Source organism: Stegostoma tigrinum, chromosome 1, assembly GCF_030684315.1.
Source record: "Stegostoma tigrinum isolate sSteTig4 chromosome 1, sSteTig4.hap1, whole genome shotgun sequence".
NCBI lineage: Eukaryota > Metazoa > Chordata > Chondrichthyes > Orectolobiformes > Stegostomatidae > Stegostoma > Stegostoma tigrinum.
In genome coordinates, this window is record NC_081354.1 from 150911006 (window position 1) to 150933509 (window position 22504).

The window sequence follows — 22504 nt, forward strand, 5'->3', positions numbered from 1 at the left end:
CTGCCTCCACCAGTGACGTTCAGTAGTAGCAATTCTATCTATAAGACACACTCAAAAATTTACCAAAGCTCATGAGGCACCAATCTCCAAATATTCAACCACTTTCATTTGGAAGGTCAAAGACAGCAGATACATCAGGAAACAAAATGTAGAGGTGGATGAACACAGCAGGCTAAGCAGCACCATAGGAGCAGGAGAGCTGACGTTTTGGGCCTAGGCCCTACCCTGAAGAAGTTACCCTCCTCCTTCTGGAAACTCCTCAGTGGATGTCTCCATCCCCACCTCTTTGACCAGTCTGTCTCCTCTCCACCTATCTTCTCCTCTATCCATCTATTTGTCTCCCCCTCTCTATTTATTTCAGAACCCCCTTCCCCTCCCCCATTTCTGAAGAAGGGTCGAGGCCTAAAACGTCAGCTCTCCTGCTACTATGATGCTGCTTGGCCTGTTGTGTTCATCCAGCTCCACACCTTGTTATTTCAGATTCTCCAGCATCTGTGGCTTCTACTTTCTCAGATACATGGAAACACCAACATCTGCAAGTTCCCCTCTATGCTTGTACCGTCCGGGCTGGGAAACTTGTCATTACACTTCCACTGTCATTGGGTCAAATTTCTGAACTCCGTTCCTAAAGGGCACTTTCGGTCTACCAACAACACACGGACTGTAGCGGTCCAAGAAGGCATCTCGCCACCATCTTCCTGTTGGGCAACTCGGAACTGGCAAATAAAATACTGGTTCAGCCCTCGACCCGTGAATGAACAGTAATAATCATGTTGAAAACAAAAGGCAGTGGGTTAGGGAAGTGTTTGAGAGGTCACATTGCATGAAGTCTGGCCAAAGATGGGCTGCGAAGAACAGGAGAGCTCCAACAACTAGGTGCTGGTGCCTGTGTAATGCTCTTTGACCCTGCCCGGACTGTCCAATCGGAAAGCGCCGTGTTGGCTCTAGCCTCTTTCCCGGCATGCTCTAGGTGTTGGCCCGGCCTGAGGAAAGATGGCGGCGCTGGTGATAGTTACCGGCAGCTTGCTCGTGCTGGCCATTAGCGGTGCTGCGGTGGCCGCCGAGATGCCTAGCCGACGGTTCGAGTACAAGTACAGCTTCAAGGGGCCGCACTTGGTGCACGGCGACGGCAGTATCCCCTTCTGGATACACACGGGCAGTAAGTGGTCGTCGTTGTCGGCAAGGGGCTTTTGTTTTCGTTCATTATTATTTTTTGCCCCCTTTCTCTCTGCTCCCCACTCCCGAGGGCGGAGGTGACCCTTCCTTCGGGAGGAGGTCGGCAGTGAGTCCGGTGTCAGTCACTGTCACCGCCGCTTTGCTGCATGCACCTCACAGCTGTCCCGTTCCCCATTTGCAGCAAGCTGTCAGTAGCTGGGCTGACAGCAGAGGTGGGAGAAGACGGAGAGATGCTCAGAGCGGGCAGGAATCTGTGTGCGGTACACACCCGATTTCAGAAGAGTGCGAGCCACTTCTGAGTGAAAGAGCTTCAGCGTATTTTGTCAACCCCCATATTCTCCTCTTCACCGCACCCCCCCCCCCCCGCTTTTTTTAAACTAAACTAAAACGCTTTCTTTGCCCCTGTCTAAACTTGCACCGAATTCATTATAGATCATGGTTCACTGTTCCTTATCTCTGGTGGGGTGGAATTCTAGTTCTGTGCTTGCACAGGTACTTTTGTATCGTTCTCTTTAAAAATCTGCTTAGATTCGTTATCTAGTGACTTTTAATACAACTTTCTATTAAAAATCTCTTTCCCTGCCCTGCCCTGCCAGATTTTTGACAGTGCTGTTCAGGATGTATTCAAACATCAAATGCTGCTGCCTGAGGGTTGTGATGCACTGAATCTGGTGTGGAGTTAATGCAGTATGACATTAAAGAATGTTTCTGTTATAATTAGATTGGGTACTGATATGACAATAAATTTAATTGAGTGAGTACATTTATAATATAAGTGAATGCATTAGGCAAAGGACAAAGGAGGCAAACTCAATAAATTCTGGAATTCAGAAATGTGTATGGGAACACCGTCATCTTGGTGTTTGTATATGGGAAGGATGTACTTGCATTGGAAGCAGTACAGTGAAAGCTCAACAGAATAGTTGGGGTGGCACAGTGGCTCAGTGCCAGGGTCCTGGGTTTGATTCCACCCTTGGGCAACTGTCTGTGTGAAGTTTGCATGTTCTCCCTATTTCTGTGTGGGTTTCCTCCAGGTCCTCTGGTTTCATCCCATAGTCCAAAGATGTGTAGGTTAGGTAAATTGGCCATGCTAAATTGCCCATTGTGTTCAAGGATGTTTAGATTAGGTGGGCTGTGGGGAGATGGGTCTGGATTGGATGTTCTGAGGATTGGTGTGGACTTGCTGGGCTGAAGGTCCTGTTTCCACACTGTAGGGATTCTATAATAGTTCCTCTGTTCTTTGTGGTAAGTGGCTTAAGTAGAAAAGCCTATGTTCATTGAATTTAGACTAATAAGAAGTTATCTCATTGAAAATTATGGGATTATATGTTTGACTTGACAGGGTGAATACTAAGCGGTTCTTTCCTCTATCTGAGGAACCTAGAACCTGGTGTCATAGACATAAGAAACTGATTTTTTTTAGGACTGAGGTGAAAAATTCATTCACCGAGGATGGTAAAGCTGTAGCCAGTGGGTTGTTGATGCCTCATTTATAGAATGTATTTCAGGCTGCGATAAACAGATCTCTTTTGTTGTGAATCGAGGGGAATGAGTGGGGGCGAAAGTGGAATTTGAGGCAGAAGATCAGCTGTAATCAATGATATCAAACAGTGGAGCAGGCTTCAGGCGTACTCCTTGTATTTCTTGCATGGACAGTTTTATAGCTGGTATACTGTGAACTGTTTTGGTCCCTGCATTATAGAATGAGTGTGGTCATGTGAGCAAAGGATCAAAATACAGGGATGCGGTGGTTAGGTTTGCCCCCAAAAATCCTTGGAAGATTCCATCACACAACTCCCAAAATCCCATGCATTCATTTGAGACTCTGAAGCTATGAGAACTTGTCAATCTCAGATCCTGTTTCCCCCAATCTTGCCACTTCTCCAGAGTCTGAGCCTTTAAAGCTAATACTTTTAGCAAATGTTTTGGAGGGGGATGCTCAAGGTTGTTGAAGTGGGAACCAACGGGCTTTGGATGTAATCTTGTTTGAATACATAGAACATAGAACAGTACAGCACAGAACAGGCCCTTCAGCCCATGATGTTGTGCCGACCATTGATCCTCATGTATGCACCCTCAAATTTCTGTGACCATATGCATGTCCAGCAGTCTCTTAAATGACCCCAATGACCTTGCTTCCACAACTGCTGCTGGCAACGCATTCCATGCTCTCTCAACTCTGTGTAAAGAACCCGTTTCTGACATCCCCTCTATACTTTCCACCAACCAGCTTAAAACTATGACCCCTCGTGTTAGCCATTTCTGCCCTGGGAAATAGTCTCTGGCTATCAACTCTATCTATGCCTCTCATTATCTTGTATACCTCAATGTTGAGATACATGTTGATGGCTTGTTTTCAGAGGACAATGGGAGTGGAATTCACCTCCTTCCATGACCACCTGATAAAACATTCCAAACTTTCAACACATGGTAATTAATGATTTGTGTAAAGAAAGTTTAAAAAAAAATGTTATAAAGCTGTTTTATCATCTAAACAGTGACAAAATAATGAATGTTATATTCTAGGTGTTTAAAAAGCATGTTGTCCTGAATATAAATTGATAGGAGTTTGAAATCATGCGGTAAAATTGCATTTAATTTGTTAGTTAAATAATATATCAAAACTTGATGTAAACAAGGCCATCAAGTACAGCCAGAGCATAGATAATAAATAAACAGTTGCTAACATATTCAGTTGCATAGTGACGATGTGACTACAATTTTGTTATAAATCAAGGCGATTTAATGATAACTTGATGCTTCTTTGCACTTCTTTAGGATGGTAAATCTGTATTTTCTGCTACATGTATAGAGTGCATTCATGATGATGTTGGGTCTTAGCCAGACTCAAATAGGATTTCTGATGTAAGGCCATTGGCCTAAAACAACTCTTTTCTTCCTAAATGCAGTCTGCTCTGTTACATATTTCCAACATTTCATTTTTGTCTCAAATAGCCAACTAGGTTTCTGATGTTGGGTATATGGGAGTATACTGGCAGATCAGGGATAGGGAATGTGGAATGGGGTAGACCTTGACTTACTGGAATAATGGAAAAATAGGTAAAAAGAAATCTGGAGAAGGGCAAAACTGATGCTGACTTAGCATTACCTGCTTTCTGTGAAGTCTACTGCAAATAATGGGAACTAAAAATTGCCCAGATAGAGGAGAGAGAATTAATGCAATTGAAAGGTCAAATAAACAGATCAGAAATGGGTAAATGAAGTATTGAAAAAAATCCATTGAGAGGATTAACGGTGGGGAAGATTTCGAGAACATCGTGAGGGGCCCAAGGATCATATGCCTGCAGTAACTTTACCAGATACCAGAATTAAATACTTTGAAGGGTTACAGCACTAAGAAAGATTGCAATGATACATATGAATATGGAGCAGTGTTCAGTCCTCTAACCCTTGAGTCCATACACTGTTTTTTTGACTAGAATACTTAGGTTGTTAATGATGTGCAAACCCAGTCGGTCAAAGGGCCTTTCTCTGTGCAGTTGACTTGAAAAACTCTAACCTTCGGTCTCTGAGTTGTTCTTGCAGTCACAGCGTAGGTGTGACTAGTCCAGGTCACTTTTGATCAATTGTAGTACAAGGCAGTGGTAAATCTGTGGAACATCAGGGGAGGTAATTGCGCTCTGTCTTGTTGAAGACAGTCATGGTCTGATATTACTGTGCCAGATGTACATCGATGTCCATGTCTGTGATTTCTTGAGATTTCACAGCCTTCCCCACCTCTATGTAAGGTAGTGTCTCAGTTCTGAGTCTCTGTTGAGAGGATTTACAGTGGGAAACATTTCTACAACTTTGTGAAGGAGTCCAAGCATCAATGACAGGCCATACTGCCATTGTCTAAAATCCCTGTTCTGGCCTTGCACTGAAGGGGAGGGTCATTGAAGCATCTGAAAATCGTTGACATAGGACATTGTCTGGATTTCCTGTGGCTGAGATGACTCAACTTTTGTTGGTGTCAGTCATGACTCCAGCCATTGGAGACATTTTCCATCTGGCCCCCAATTAGTAGGGTTCCTTATTACCACATTAAAAACAGAAAGGACTGCGGACGCTGTAAATCGGGACCAGAAACAGAGTTGCTAGAAAAGCTCAGCAGGTCTGGCAGCATCTGTGAAGGAAAAATCAGAGTTAACCTTTTGGGTCTACAGACCCTTCCTCAGGACTGGGGTTTGGGGCCTCAGTTCTGAGGAAAGGCCTCCAGACCCGAAACGTTAACTCTGATTTTTTGTTTTCAAAGGTGGTGCCAGACCTGCTGAGCCTTTCCAGCAACTTCTGTTCCTGGTCCTTATTACCACATTCAGCATCAAGCTTGATGTCAGTAGAAGTTGCATCCTTATCCGGAATTCAAATCTCTTTTGCCTGTGTTTGGGCCCGTTGTTGTAGTGAGCTAAGGGGGCTTGGTGAATCTGGCAGAACCCAAACAATTCAATCTTTAACTATTTACGCTATTTGCCATTTTGGTTCAGATTTTTTTTAAATTGACTGTTCAGACATATTATGACATACCTCCAGAATGGGTGGATTGAACCCAGGTCGTTTGGCCCGGAGATAGTGACATTGCTATTGGGTCCTACTGTTTTGTACTTTTGATTGTGGTAATGTTGCTTAATGGTAGTTATCTTAGTTTCATTTGAGGTGTGTGAACATGATTAGCAAAATCAGCATTTATTATCACTGACTATTTTTAAGAAGGGGTAGTGAATCTTCATTTGATTACAACGTGGGTTGCTAGGTCATTTCAGAGTTTAGTTAAGATGGGTTTTGGAGCTGTATGTAGGCAAGGCTACATTTTTATTCTCGAAAGGACACTGCTGAACATATGGTCACCATTACCACTAATAAATTCAATTACTTAAAAAAAATCTAAAATTCCTGAGCTACCGTGGTAGGTTTTGAAATCTTGTCCTCTTGGGTAGGTGGAATTTGTCCTGCTGTGATGTGTGGAAAGTGATTTGACATAAACTGGATTGAGCAAATGTGAAAGATTTTTCTTCCTTGAAAGACTACTCACCTTCCCAAGATTTTTGACAGCCAACTGACATTGTCTTTTTTTCTGGTGCAAGTCCATAAATTACTGAGTTTAGTGTGTTTACTTGCAATGTTAAGCTTCATTGGATTGAAATGTGAACCACTGCTTTCTTAGTCCTAAGTCTAGTATTGTGATCACTGTTTGCCCACCAGACATCATTACAGATCAAGCTTTAAACCTGTGAGGAATCTATCATTGTAGTTTGGGGTGTTTATTTTAATCCTTGAAAATTTCACCCTGGATCTCTGATATTGGCATTCCTGTCTAAGAGTTAATCACAGAGTGCAGTCAATTAAATCTGGCCATCTTAAAACAGGTATTGTTTAAGCTGTCTTACATGAGTTTTTATTATTTCATAAGTAAATTAATTTGACAGATTGTGGTTGTTGTAAGTGCTGCATTAGCATGATAACATGTTGACTGTTCATTGATTTCACACACCGCTGTTTGCCCGTGTTGCAAGTGGTCTTCTCGTTTTCTTATGGCCCTGAATTTGCACAAAGGATTCACAATTAAACTGTTCTTCAATTAGCTTATCTTGAATATTTGTTTTGCAACCTTTTTGTACCACCAAGTCCAACTTTCTCTTAGTTTGTTTACTGTGCAGTGCTGTGGTAATCTGAGATTTCAGCCTCAAGCCTTTTGATCTGTGCAAGGCATTCAAGAGGACATTGGGTGTTATTTTTTAGCCCAAATAATGTGCAAGTTTGGGGAAAAAGCAGGAAATTGGCACTTGATAATGATGCTCATGTAACAGGCTGAATGGCTTCCTACACCATAATACTTCCATGGTTCTATGAAACTATCACTCATTTAACTTTCAGCTGGCTGCTAAAAACCAGATGCCTGCTGTGTTAAGGATTTATTAATAATTAATAATGTAGTTTTAACAGCAACCTGACTGAAACTGCACAAATCAAAATTCAGCTCAAACACGGTGCTGAGGTAGCTAGTGTGGAGACAGTGTACCTGTGATGCATACTGCAGAAAACACTTGTGGCTCGAAATGTGTTTTTTTTTCATGTCCATGAAGATTTAGTTTATGGCAGTGATTCCTGGTGTTATCACGCAGGAAGCCAAACTTACACAGTGAAATGTATAGCCTGACAGTATGCCAAAAAATAGAAAACAAAATACATGACATAGGAATACTTGCTTTTCTGTATACTACGCCCCAGTCTGTTCAAGACCTATAGATTTAAATCAATGTAGAATTCCTTTGGAGATTCCATTTTGAAATAGCAATGTGTGACTATTCCTAGTAAGTCTTGAACTATAATTTTCCATTTTTTTTGTCATCCAGTAATTAGAGTTTGGTAATGTGACTGACATTACAGTGTAGGAATTTAGTAGTTGAAATGTATAAATGACTACAGTTTTAATTAACTGGGTTTATCTGCACATCATAACGTCAAGAGATTATTTTGCGCTGAGCTGACAGTTTACCGTTTCACGACCCTGCTTTACCCTCCACTCTCCATAGATCCTCCTGCCTGTTTAACTTGGAAAAATAATGAGATGAGGACATTAGCAGACAGTAAGGAGGTAGTAACTAAAGCCTGTAAGGAACTAGATGATGAAGTCAATGTGACTAAGCGGAAGAGTAGGCAGAGAGCAGATGATGAACACAAAGGGACAGGTGATCTGAGATACAGTTGTTTTAACACAAGAAGTGTAGTAGGTAAGGCAGATGAACGTACGGCTAGGATTAGTACCTGGGAGTACGATGTTATTATTACTGAGACTTGGTTGAGGAAAGGGCAAGATTGGTAACAAAATATCCTAGGATATAGATGCTTCAGATGGGATAGAGAAGGAGGTAAAAAGGGTGGAGGAGTTGCATTACTGGTCAAAGAGCATATCTCAGCTGTTCCTGAAGGAGGGCACTATGGAGGACTTGAGCAGTGAGGCAATATGGGCAGAACTCAGAAATAGGAAGGGCGCAGTAACAACATTGGGGCTGTACTACAGGCCTCCTAACAGCGAGCCTGAAATAGAGGTACAAATATGTAAACAGATTATGGAAAGATGTAGGAGCAACAGCATGGTGGTGATGGGAGGTCTTAACTTTCCCAACATTGACTGGGATTCACTTAGTGTTAGGGGTTTAGATGGGGCGGAATTTGTAAGGAGAATCCAGGAGGATTTTCTCGAGCAGTATGTAAATATTCCAACTCGTGCAGGGGCCATACTGGACCTGGCAGTAATGAGAATGAGCCCGGCCAGGTGGTTGAAGTTTCAATAGGGGATTACTTTGGAAAAAGTAATCACAATTCCGTAAGTTTTAGAATACTGATGGACAAAGATGAGCGTGGCCCGAAAGGAAGAGTGCTGAATTGGGGGAAGGCCACCTATAGCAGGAGCTGGGGAATGTGGATTGGGAGCAGGTGTTTGAGGGTAAATCCACACTTGATATGTTGGAGGCTTTTAAAGAGAGGTCTGTCCTGATTTCTAATCAACATGTCCCTGTGAAAATGAGGGATAGAAAGGACAAGGTTACGAAACCATGGATGACAGGTGAAATAGTGAGACTAGCAAAGAGGAAAAAGGAAGCATACATAAGGTTTAGGTGACTGAAAACAGACAAAACTTTAGAAGAGTACTGGGAAAGTAAGACCAATCTGAAACGAGGAATGAAGAGGGCTAAAAGGGATCACAAAACATCTTTAGCAAGCAGGGTTAAGGAAAATCGCAAATCCTTTTATTCATACATAAGGAGCACACTGAAGGACAAAGGAGTGAAGTTATGCGAGGAGTCAAAGAAAATGAGTGAGATTCTTAATGAGTACTTTGCATTGGTATTCACTAAGGAGAGGGACATGACATGTTGAGGTTAGGGATAGATTTTGATTACTCTAGGTCATGTCGGCATAAAGAGGGGAGAAATATTGGGCATTCTAAAAGGCATTAGGGTGGACAAGTCCCCAGATTCGGATGGGATCTATCCCAGGTTGCTGAGGGAAGCGTGAGAGTAAATAGTTGCAGCCTTAACAGAAATCTTTGCAGCATCCTTGAGCATGGGTGAGGCCCCAGAGGACTGGAGAACTGCTCATGTTGTACCCTTGTTTAAAAAGGGTAACAAGGATAATCCAGATAATTATAAACCAGTAAGCCTGACGTCAGTGGTGGGGAAGCTGCTGGAGAAGATACTGAGGGATAGGATCTATTTACATTTGGAAGAAAATGGGCTCACTCGTGATAGGCAGCATGGTTTTGTTCAGGGAAGGTCATGTCTTGCTAACTTGATAGAATTCTTTGAGGAAGTGACAAAGTTGATGAGGGAAGGGCTGTAGATGTCATATACATGGACTCTGGGAAGGCATTTGATCAGGTTCCGCGTGGTAGGCTGAGGGAGAAAGTGAAGTCATACGGGGCCCAGGGTGTACTAGTTAGAGAACTGACTGGGCAACAGGCGACAAGTTGTAGTGAAAAGGAGTTTCTCAAAATGGAGAACCGTGATCAGTGGTGTTCCACAGGGATCCGTGTTAGGCCCACTGGTGTTTGTGATATACATAAATGATCCGGAGGAAAGTATAGATAGTCTGATTAGCAAGTTTGCAGACGCCACTAACATTGGTGGAGTAGCAGATAGTGAAGGGGAGTGTTGGAGAATGCAGCAGAATATAGATAGATTGAAGAGTTGGGCGGAGAAATGGCAGATGGAGTTCAATCCAGGCAAATGCGAGTTGATGCGTTTTGGAAGATCCAATTCAACAGCAAACTATACGGTAAATGGAAAAGCCGTGGGGAAAATTGATGCATAGAGAGATCTGGGTGTTCAGGCCCATTGTACCCTGAAGGTGGCAACGCAGGTCGATAGAGTGGTTGAGAAGGCATACAGTATGCTTTCGTTCATTGGATGTGGTATTGAGTACAAGAGTTGGCAGGTCATGTTACAATTGTGTAGGACTGTGGTTCAACCACATTTGGAGTACTGTGTGCAGTTCTGGTCGCCGCATTACCAAAAGGATGTGGATGATTTGGAGAGGGTACAGAGTAGGTTCACCAGGATGTTGCCTGGTATGGCGGGCAATAGCTATGAAGATAGGTTGAGTAGATTAGGATTATTTACATTAGAAAGACTGAGGTTGAGGTGGGACCCGATTGAGGGCTACAAAATCATGAGGGGTATAGACAGGGTGGATTGCAAGAAGCTTTTTCCCCAGGGTGGGGGACTCAATTACTAGGGGTCATGATTTTCAAGGAGAGAGGGGAAAAGCTTAGGGGAGATATGCATGGAAAGTTATTTACGCAGAGGGTGATGGGTGCCTGGAACGCGTTGCCAGCAGAGGTGGTAGAGGTGGGCACGATAGCGTCATTTAAGATGTATCTAGGCAGATATATGAATGGACAGGGAGCAGAAGGTTACAAATCATTGAAAAATAGGCAACAAGTTTAGATAGGGGATCTGGTTCAGTGCAGGCTTGGAGGGCTGAAGGACTTGTTCCTGTGCTGTAATTTTCTTTGTTCTTTGCTACAATAACTGTAATAGTTCATCTGTGTCTTATCTGGTAAAATTGAGAAACTCGTGTGCTGACATTTGTGTGAAGAACTTCATGCAGGCACAGGAGCAATACAGTCATGTAGTTTGGAAGAGAGGGAGCTGATGATTTTCTTTATTTTGCCTGATGTTTCAATTGTAATAATTGTTCCTCAGTGACGTGAAAACATTTTCATATTTGAGAAGTATGCTCCTTCTGGAATTGTTGTTAGTTCATGAGAAGTCAAATGCTGGCTGTTGTATAACCATTTAATAAGTAATTGAAATGTTCTAATCTGAGTATTTATTGGCCTGGTGTTGGTAGGTTCCCATATGTTACACTCAATAAGAATTACACACTTTCTGGAAGATTTTCTTGCACTTGTCAGAACAATATGCAAAAATTGAAGTGGAGAACTGACATTTATACTGCACAAGAAGAGAGTGCTGATTGGTGGCAAATGGACTCCACCATCAGTATTTTTCTGTCACCCAGTATAAATGTTGGTTTATTCCTTAAATTGGTGTTTTTGCAAACTTTTATCACTAATCATGTTCTGTAACTCCAAATGTGATTTAGAAATGTAAAGTCTTTTAAATTTCAAAGACATTTATGTGGGAGAGTAGCATAATGGTTCTCTTCCTGCATAGTGATCTCGGCTTCTGATTAAGAGGAATTAGTTCAAAATTTAAGACTATCATGGTGGAATTTCAATGCACAAAAGTTAAACAATTGCCAAAAGTAAGCAACTACAAAATATTATTTTGGAAACTAAGTGAATCACTGATTTTCTTTTTTTTTCTTTGCGGGCAAGGAAATTTTCTTACTGACCAGTATCTGATTGGCTGATATTAAACATTCAATTTGAAGCTCTCTTGTAAGCAGCGCTTTATGTACATCATACTATCCTTTTTTCAACCTGCTTTATTTTCAGATGATAAATCACAGTTGATATTTGGATGCCAGGTAAGGTAAATAACATCTCCTGGCTTTCAAAGCAACACCTCAGACCAATTTATTGCCACTCTTCAGGGCCAGGTAACACACTAGATAGATCCTGGGGGAAAAAAGATCATCTGTCTTATTTCCTACCTCCAAGGTGAGTTTACCTCGAACAGGAATACAATGTGCTTTTCTTCCAATGTCTTCTCCATCGATGACCTCTACCAGCTACCACAGAGGGGTTGGCGATGTTCTCGTGGCATTATTGCTAAACTATTAATCCAGAAACCCAACTAATCTTCTCGACACTTGGGTTTGAATCCCACTGTGGCAGATCCTGGAATTTGAATTTAATAATTTTTAAAAAGTCTGGAATGAAGAATCTACTGATCACCATGAAATCATTGCCAAGTGTCGGGAAAAACCCATCTGGCTCACTAATGTCCTTCAGGGAAGGAAATCTGCCACCCTCATCTGGTTTGGCCTACATGTGACCCAGACCCACAGCAGCCTGGTTGCCTCTTGATTGCCCTCAGAAATAGCCTAGCCAGCCTTTCAGTTGTAACAATCACTACAAAGTCTCAAAGAAGTGAAATTGATGGATCACCTGGCATTGGCTTAGGCACCGGAAAAGACAGCAGCAGGAACAACTTTGTCAACCCTGCATAGTTCTCCTTACTTACATCTGGAGTTTTGTGCCCAAATTTGGAGAGCTGTCTCACAGACTAGTTAAGCAATGGTCTGAAATAGTCATGCTCACAGATTCATACCTCACAGGCAATGTCCCAGACACCACCATCACCATCCCTGGATATGTCCCGTCTCACTGGTGGCCCAGTGATATACAGTCAGAAGGATGTTGCTTTAGGAGTCCTCAACATTGACTCTGGACCCCATGATGTCTCATGGCTTCAGCTTAAACATGGACAAAGAAACCTCTTGCTGATTACCACATACTGTCCTCCCTTGGCTCATGAATCAGTACTTCTCCATGTTGAACGACACATAGAGGAAGCACTGAGGACGACAAGGGCACAAAATGTACTCTGGGTGAGGGATTTCAATGTCCACCACCAACAGTGGCTCAGCAGCAGTACTGCAGATTTGAGCTGGTCAGGTTCTAAAGGACATAGCTGCTAGACTGGGTCTGAGGCAGGTGGTGAATGAACCAGCAAGAGGGGAAAAACAGACTTGACCTCATCCTTACTAATCTGCCAGCTGCACTTGTTTCTGTGCATGACAGAATCAGTAAGAGTGACAGTCGCACAGTCTTTCTGGAGACGAAGTCCCACCTTCACATTGAGAACAAGCTCCATTGTGTTGTGTGGCACTATCACCGTGCAAAATGGGACTGACTTCACACAGATCTAGCAACTCAAGACCAGGCATCCATGAGGTGCAGTGGGCCACCTGCAATAGCAGAATTGTACTCCAGCACAATCTGTAATCTCATGGCCCAGCATATCCCACACTCAACCATTACCACCAAGCCAGCGGATCAACCCTGGTTCAATGGAGAGTGCAGGAGAGCATACCAGGAGCAGCACCAGGCATACCTGAAGATGAGGTATCAACCTGGAGAAATCACTAAACAGGACTACTTGCACACCAAACAGCGAAAGCAGCAAGTGATAGGCAGAGCTAAACAATCCCACACCAACAGATCAGTTCTAAGCTGTGTAGTCCTGCCACATGGACAATGAAACAACTCACTGGAAGAGGAGGCTCCACAAATATCCCCTTCCTCAATGATAGAAGAGCCCAGCACATCAGTGCAAAAGATAAGGCTGAAGCATTCACAACGATCTTCAGCCAGACGTACCAAGTGGATGATCCATCACCACTGCTTCCTGTGGTCTTCATTACAGTCTTCAGCCAATTTGATTCACTCCACATGATATCAAGAGACGGTTGGTGACACTGGATACTGCAAAGGCTATGGGCCCTGACAGCATTCTGACAATAGTACTGAAGACTTGTGCTCCAAAATTTGTCGCTTGCCTAGCCAAGCTGTTCCAGTCCAGTTACATCACTGGTATCTACCCAGCAATGTGGAAAATTTCCCAAGTATGTCCTGTACTCAAAACGCAGAACAAATCCAACCCAGCCAGTTACCACCACATCAATCCACTCTCAATCATCAGCAAAGTGATGGAAGGTATCATTGACAGTGCTGTCAAGCATTGCCTGCTCAGCAATAACCTTACACCCAGTTTGGGTTCTGCCAGGGCCACTCAGTTCCTGACTTCATTACAGCCTTAGTTCAAACAAGGACAAAAGACCTGAATTCGAGAGGTGAGGTGAAGGTGACAGCCCTTGACATCGAGGCTGCATTTAACCAAATGTGGCATCAACAAGCCCTAGAAAAGCTGGAAGTGCTGGGTATCAGGGGGAAAACTCTCTGGTGGTTGGAGTCATACCTGACACAGTATGATGGTTGTGGTTGATGATGGTCAATCATCTCAGCTCCAGCACATTTCTGCAGGACTTCTCAGGGTAGTGTCCGTGGCCCAACCAGCTTCAGCTGCTTCGTCAGTGACCTTCTATTTATCATAAGGTCAAAAGTGAGGATGTTAGCTGATGATTGCACACTGTTCAGCACCATTCGTGGCTCCTCAGATACTGAAGCAGTTTGTTTGCATGCAACAAGATCTGGATAATATCCAGGCTTGGGCTGACAAGTGGCAAGTGACATTCATGCCACACAAATGCCAGGCTATCATCACCACCAATAAGAGACAATCTAACCACTGTGCCTTGACATTTAATTGTGTTACCATCACCGAATTCCCCACTATCAATATCCTGACCAGAAACTCAACTGGACTCACCACATAAACACTGGCTACAAGAGCAGGTCAGAAGCTAGGAATACTGCAGCGAGTAACTCACCACCTGACTCCTCAAAGCCTGTCCGCTATCTACCAGGCACAAGTCAGGAGTGTGATGGAATGCTCCCCACTTGTCTGGACGGGTGCAGCTCCAACAACACTCGAGAAGCCTGAAACCATTCAGGAAAAAGCAGCCCACTTGATAGAACTGGATGAACACAGCAGGCCAAGCAGCATCATAGGAGCAGGAAGACTGACATTTCGGGTCTAGCCCTTTGCCCACGATCATCCACTCCCTCCACCATCAACACTCAGTACACACTGCTGTTTCTATCTACAAGATGCACTGCAGAAAGTCACCAAAGATCCTAAGACAGCACCTTCCAAACCCATGGCCACTTCCATCAAGAAGGACAAAGGCAGCAGACCTATGGGAACACCGCCACCTCCATGTTCCCCTCCAAAACACTCACCATCCTGAATTGAAAACATATTGCCATTCCTTTTTTGGTCACTGGGTCAGAGTCCTGGAATTCATGCCTAATGGCAATGTGGATCGACCTACAGCAGGTGGACTGCAGTGGTGCAAGAAGGTAGTTCATCACCACCACCATGATTATCTAGTGACAGGCAATAAATACTGGCCAGCCAGCAATGCCCATGTCCCACAAATGAATAGAAAGAAAAAACCTGGAAGGACACGGGTGACTGTGGAATTTGCACATTCTCCCCATGTGTGTGTGAGTTTCCTCCTACAGTCTGAAGATGTGCAGGTTCGGTGGATTGGCCATGCTAAATTGTCCTTAAAAACAAACACTGGAAGTCATAGCGGGTCAGGCAGTATCCATGGAGACAAAGCAAGTTAATGTTTTGAGTCTGGATGACTCTTTATTATGCTAATTTGTCCAGGGCCGTGCGGGCCAAGTGGATTGGCCGTAGTAAGTGCAGGATTACAGGGATATGTTAGAGAACTGGATCTGGGTAGGGTGCTCTTCGAAGGGGCAGTGTCCATTCAATGGGCTGAATGGCTTCTTTCTGTACTGAAGTGATTCTGTGGTCCCAAGACAAGAACAGTGAGTACAGAAGCACAGCACCTGCAAGACCCCTGCTAAGCCTTGTATCATTGTGACTTGGAACCATATTTCCACTTGTTGGGTCAAAATAATGCAACTCCTTTCCTAACAGTGCTGTGGCTGTCCTTGTACCCCAAAGTCTCCCGCAGTTCAAAAAGACAGCTCTCCACTGCCTTCTCTAGGGCAATTAGGGATGAGCATTAAATGTTGACCTAGCCAGCATATCCACATCACTAGAACAAATTTTAAAACAAAAAATAGACTTCACAAAAGATTTCTGGAAATAAAAACCTGAAGTCACGTCAACATTTCACTCCATTTGAGTTTGCCTGAAAACTAAGCATGCCCTGAAAGTAACCTTTTGTGGCAATCCCATACAATGTGATTGCATTGATCTATCCCCTGAATGGAGGTGGACTATATGCTGGCCTTCTCCAATAACTTGAAGGCCTTTACCAAAATGAAACCCAGGGTCAATGTGACCCAGAAATTGAGAAGCAACACTGACCACAGCGATTTGGAAGTAAGAGACAATTCTTCTTTACTCCCTAATGAAGTGCTATGCTTCTGTATGAGTTAGAAATAGTTAACTTGATGTGCAACTAACCATTCAGTGTGACATGTGAACGTTCGAGTTGACCCACCACGTAGTTTCCTGCACTGTTTGATGACAAATTTGGGAATCCCAGTAAATCAAAGGAAAGCCAATGTTCCCATTTCACCACAACCCTTAACATTTGTTTGTGTTGAGACATAATTATTTTTGAGCCCGTTAAACCCACATGTTTAACTTGAAGCTTAGAAAGCTGAGTGGAGTTCATGAAGTCACAAAAGGCCCACCATTTGAATGAAGGAGCTGGGATAAAGAATTACTAATGTTGGCATCTGTTCAGCCATATACAAACCTAAATTATATTGATCCAAACGGTTTGTTTCACAAATCTAAATGTCAGAGAAGCAAGGAACTCTGCATACTAGAAATCTGAATTGAAAATTGATAACACGAGAAGTATCTGTGCGGAGTCAGACTTTGATTTTAAACATTATTGACCTTTCATCAGAAACATTTTAAACTCTGTTTCTGGTCAGCCAGAGCATGAGACTTTTCCCCAGGGCAGGATTGACTGCCACGAGGGGCCATTGTTTTAAGGTGTTAGGAGGAAGGTATAGAGGAGACGTCAGAGGGAGGTTCTTCACCCAGAGAGTTGTGAGCGCATGGAATAGTTTACCAGTGGTAGTCGTGGAAGCGGAGTTGTTAGTGACATTTAAGCGACTGCTGGACATGTGCATTGACAGCAGTGAGGGGAATGTAGGTTAGGTTATTTTATTTTTGGATTAGGATTATTCCACGGCACAACATCGTGGGCCGAAGGGCCTGTACTGTGCTGTACTGTTCTATGTTCATGAAACAAATATTCCACTCTGTTCCATGTCCAAGTCGCACCTAACAACAAAGCAGGTTTCACTGTGATACTCTTCACTACTGATGCAATTCTTTGGCATAACAACTTGAGCACAATATTTCCAACTTTGCATCATCTGTATGGGGGAAAATGTCAAGACTGCAATAATCAGAGAAGGCAGGTCACCCACCATCTTTGAACCATTAGATGGGGGCAAAAATGCACACACTTCCAGACTGAAGAATAAATGAAAAATCAACACTTTCTCCTATTTTAAAATTTGAAATATAATTGATATACTTTGATTACAACATTTTTATCATGTAGCTGGAGTGCTTTGCTTTGTTGTAAAGGTCAAGAGATAGCAAACCAATGTTTATTTTTTGATTTAGAATTTTTTGGTTGAAGTCAAAAGTCAATAAATTTTGTAGGCATTGTGGGTTTTTTTGGCAAGTAACAACCAAACAACTTTAAGCAGCCAAAATATAAAACCAGCAATAATCAGGACATGCCCATCATAGCAAAATGACTTGAGTAGAGGAGAGTGATGTCTTGCCACAATTATACAGGGCCTTGGTGAGACCAAACCTTGAATATTCTGTGCTTTTTGGCCTCTTTAACTGAGAGTGGATGTTATTGCTGTAGAGGAAGTACAGCAGAGGTTTACCATTCTGATTCCTGGGATGGCAGGACTGACAAATGAGGATACATTGAATTGGTTAGGATTGTATTTGCTGGAGTTCAGAAGAATGAGAGGGGATTGCAGCAAAAGTTGTAAAATTCAAACTGGTCTTGATGGGGAGAGTCCATAACAGGAGTCACTGCCTAAAGATATTGTTAAACCATTTAGGACTGAGATGAGAAGTTTCCTCAGCCAGAGTGGTGAGCCAATGAATTTGCTACAACAGTAAACAGTCGAGTCCAAAATATTCTACAGTTTTAGAAGGAAATGGATGTAGCACTTGGGGATAAGGGATCAAAAAATATGGGGAAAATAAGGAACAGGCTATTGAATTGAATGAGCAGTGACGATCGTACTGAATTGCAGAATAGGTTCAAAGAACAGATTACTCCCACTCTCTTTTTTCCGTATGTTTTTATACACAACTGGTCAAACATTGCTGCCATTTGTCTTGTTATAACATCCAAATTGGGAATAAATTAGCATTTAGGGCTAAAACATGAGGATAAACAAATAGACTTGAGATATTGTGGGAGAAGTGCCTGTCTTTTCAATTGAATTCATCAATACTAAATGGTTCCTACATCCCATGTGTGGATACAATTTGAACATCTTTTCAAATCAGCCCGTTCAGTGAAGTTATTACACACTGGAGCAGGTGGGATTTGAGTCATGATCTCCTGGTTCAGATGTAGGGACGCTGTGGGCGGCACGGTGGGTCAGTGATTAGCACTGCTGACTCTCAGTGCCAGGGATCCGGGTTCAATTCCACCCTCTGGCAACTGTGTGGAGTTTGCACATTCTCCCTGTCTTTGCGTGAGTTTCCTCCCGTAGTACAAAGATGAGCAGGCTCAGCAGGTTGGCCGTGCCAACTTGCCCATAGTGTCCAGGGTTGTGTAAATTAGATGGATTAAACATGGGAACTGCTGGATTACAAGGAAAGGGTAGGGGAATGGTTCTAGTTGGACGCTGTTAGGAGAGGTGATGTGGACTTATTGGGCCAAATGGCCTGTCTCCATATTGTAGGGTTCCTGTGATTTCCCATTATGCCACAGGAACCACTGGATACAGCTTGGAAGTGCAATACGTTTCGACAAAAGTGATCTTAATATCTGCACTGCGTGCAGTCTGCCTCTCCTTGGTGAGACTGTTACCAAAGTTGTTTTTTGTACAGTCATTTTTCATCAGAATTTCAAAATCACCAATCCCACTGATAAAATGAGCAGTAGCTGAGCCCAAAGATTTATAGTGTTCTCGGATTTGGTCACTTTTTTAATTTTATCAACACAATGTACTGGCTTAGATGGTACTGGTGAAATAGGAGTTGGTTTCGGTTTGGGTTAAAAGATCATCTGGAAATACACTGGCAAGATGTGCATAATTCCAAGAAAAAAGATTATACCAATTTTGGGTGCATTTTTGCCACAAAGACTACTTCCATAATCAGTTGGCATGGCTGTTATGGGTTTCCTTTAGACAAACTTATTAATTCATTCAAGATATTTCTTTTTGCTTCCCAAGACCCCTAACTGCTCATACAGCACATTTATTTCTTAACATGGTTCCTTAAACTTCTCTTTCACACTTGGTTGTTTCTGGAGCTTTTGTATTCCTGACTTTAAGATATGCGGGGCTTATCTTCTGACTATATTTGTTTTGGAAACTACTGAAGTACAACTCAAAATTGACAGGCCTTTTCTGGCTAACCTGCATTTGTTTGGGCTCTCACTCTTCCTCCCTCACTGTAAGAAACCTATACACTCGCTGGGATGGCTCTGATCTTCTAAATAACATTTTTTTTTTCCCTGTCTTCCTTGTCATAGTGTATGCTGTGCGATTTCCCAAGTATTTTTCTTTGTTCTGTCTCTGTTTCTAAGCACTGAACTGTTAATGTCAAATGTTATAAAATCCTTATTTTAATGCCTATAAGCAAATTTCTAGGCAACCCTACACCATTCTCAAAACTCAGTTGAAACGAAACCTGCCTTCTCCCCCCCCCCCCCCAAATTTAATGTTTGGTGAATAGAAACACAAATCAAACATAAATCTACAGATATTTTTCAACCAATGTGTACAGAGATGTACACATCTGTGGAGCAAGTAGGACTTCAGCCTGAACCGTCTGATACAGAGGTAGGGAACACTGTTACTTGTGTACTACAAATGGTCCTCAAACACTTTAGAACCCTAATTTTCAAATGATGATATATTGTAAGCCTTTCACCACAGCAGTCGAGCATGAAACCTCTCTTGATCTTGCGGGAATGTAACTATATTTTGTATTTTTGTCCTGGCAAGAATCAAACTTAAAAACTGTTTGCTTTCTTCCTCTTCCTGTGTGATATTTTTGGCCAGTATTGCATCTGTCAAATGAGAATATTCTAAACATTGGACACATTGAGAACTTGTCAAACATTAAGATTGACAAGTCGCCAGGCCTGGACCAGATTTGTCCTCGGCTGCTTTGGGAAACGAGAAATGCAATTGCTTCGCCACTTGCGAAGATCTTTGCATCCTCACTCTCCACTGGAGACGTACCCGAGGACTGGAGAGAGGCAAATGTAATTCCTCCCTTCAAGAAAGGAAATAGGGAAATCCCCGGCAATTACAGACTAGTAAGTCTCACGTCTGTCGTCTGCAAGGTGTTAGAAAGGATTCTGAGGGATAGGATTTATGACCATCTGGAAGAGCGTGGCTTGATTAAATGCAGTCAACACGGCTTTGTGAGGGCCAGGTCATGCCTCTCAAACCTTATCGAGTCCTTTGAGGATATGACTAGAACAGTTGATGAGGGTCGAGCTGTGGATGTGGTGTATATGGACTTCAGTAAGGCATTTGATAAGGTTTCCCATGGTAGGCTCATTCAGAAGGTCAGGAGGAATGGGATACAGGGGAACTTAGCTGTCTGGATACAGAATTGGCTGGCCAACAGAAGACAGAAAGTGGTAGTAGAAGGAAAATATTCTGCCTGGAAGTCAGTGGTGAGTGGTGTTCCACAGGCTCTGTCCTTGGGCCTCTACTGTTTGTAATTTTTATTAATGACTTGGATGAGGGGATTGAAGGATGTGTCAGCAAGTTTGCAGACGACACAAAGGTTGGAGGTGTCGTTGACAGTATAGAGGGCTGTTGTAGGCTGCAGCGGGACATTGACAGGGTGCAGTGATGGGCTGAGAGGTGGCAAATGGAGTTCAACCTGGATAAATGCGAGGTGATGCATTTTGGAAGGTCGAATTTGAAAGCTGAGTACAGGATTAAGGATAGGATTCTTGGCAGTGTGGAGGAACAGAGGGATCTTGGCGTGCAGATATATAGATTCCTTAAAATGGCCACCCAAGTGGACAGGGTTGTTAAGAAAGCATATGGTGTTTTGGCTTTCATTAACAGCGGGATTGAGTTTAAGAGTCGTGAGATCTTGTTGCAGCTCTATAAAACTTTGGTTAGACCGCACTTGGAATACTGCGTCCAGCTCTGGTCGCCCTATTATAGGAAAGATGTGGATGCTTTGGAGAGGGTTCATTGGAGGTTTACCAGGATGCTGCCTGGACTGGAGGGCTTATCTTATGAAGAGAGGTTGACTGAGCTTGGACTCTTTTCATTGGAGAAAAGGAGGAGGAGAGGGGACCTAACTGAGGTATACAAGATAATGAGAGGCATAGATAGAGTTGATAGCCAGAGACTATTTCCCAGGGCAGAAAAGGCTAACACAAGGGGTCATAGTTTTAAGATGGTTGGAGGAAAGTATAGAGGGGATGTCAGAGGCGGGTTCTTTACACAGAGAGTTGTGAGAGCATGGAATGCGTTGCCAGCAGCAGTTGTGGAAGCAAGGTCATTGGGGACATTTAAGAGACTGCTGGACATGCATATGGTCACAGAAATTTGAGGGTGCATACATGAGGATCAATGGTCGGCACAACATCGTGGGCTGAAGGGCCTGTTCTGTGCTGTACTGTTCGATGTTCTATGTTCTTGTCACATGAAATCTGTAGTTCCATACACCTTTATGCGTTTCTCCATTAAATGATCAATGGAAGAACAGTGCCACATCATCAACTGTAGCTGCTGGTGTTTGTTTTACAAGCAGACATCTAAGTGTAACATCTGAACCAAATTAAACAGCTGTGCTACTCGCAGATTGCTTTTCCCAGTTCTAAAAAAAGCTTCATAAATAATTCAAACATGAATTTCAGGCTTTACCGAAATGTGAGATAACGGAGTCCCTGGTAAGCCTAAATATCATTGGTATTTACTGTAAAGTCCCAAAAACAACTTAGTATGCTGCTACTGATTCTGTTTTTTGAATGGTTCCATTGTATAAATGGGCTAGTGGGTCTCATGTTTGTGGCCAGTGCATTTTTTTTCAACAGCAGCCAAATTTAAAGCAAGCTATCCCTTTTTCTCAGTCTTGTAATTTCTATTATTTCAACATGTTAGACGTTGTGAGCTTTTTATTTCCACAATGTTTTGCATTATCTTTTTTGAGCAATGAATGTTCAGTTTTCTCTGAGGAGGTTTATCTCGAAGTCTGTTGCCATCATCACGAGTGTTGTCAATGCAAGAAACTAGTTGAATGTTTAACCATCCTCTTTAACAGCATTTGTTCAGAGATTTTCTTTGTATATTTTTTAGATGCAATACCAAGTGCTGATCAAATCCGTATAACACCATCACTGAAAAGTCAGAAAGGATCTGTTTGGACAAAAAGCAAATTTAGCTTTGAAAACTGGGAAATTGAAGTTACTTTCCGTGTGACAGGAAGAGGACGGGTCGGAGCTGATGGTTTGGTAATGATCTGTTATTTCAATAAAGTACCTGTTCAAAATGATTGAGCTGTTTACAGCTATGATGCACTACTTTTCTCATCTCTCAATT

General features: G+C 42.7%; 1 protein-coding gene across 2 annotated transcripts in view; it reads left to right on the forward strand.

The window, feature by feature from the left end:
* Positions 1–970: 970 nt before the first annotated feature.
* Positions 971–22504, forward strand: part of lman1 (lectin, mannose-binding, 1) — a 71096-nt gene continuing 49562 nt past the window's right edge. For both annotated transcript variants that reach the window (XM_048543537.2, XM_048543530.2), the window contains exons 1-2: positions 971–1159; positions 22262–22416. In XM_048543537.2, coding sequence (XP_048399494.1) covers positions 994–1159; positions 22262–22416 — 321 coding nt within the window. In that variant the 5' untranslated portion in view covers positions 971–993. The remainder of the gene's footprint in view (positions 1160–22261; positions 22417–22504) is intronic.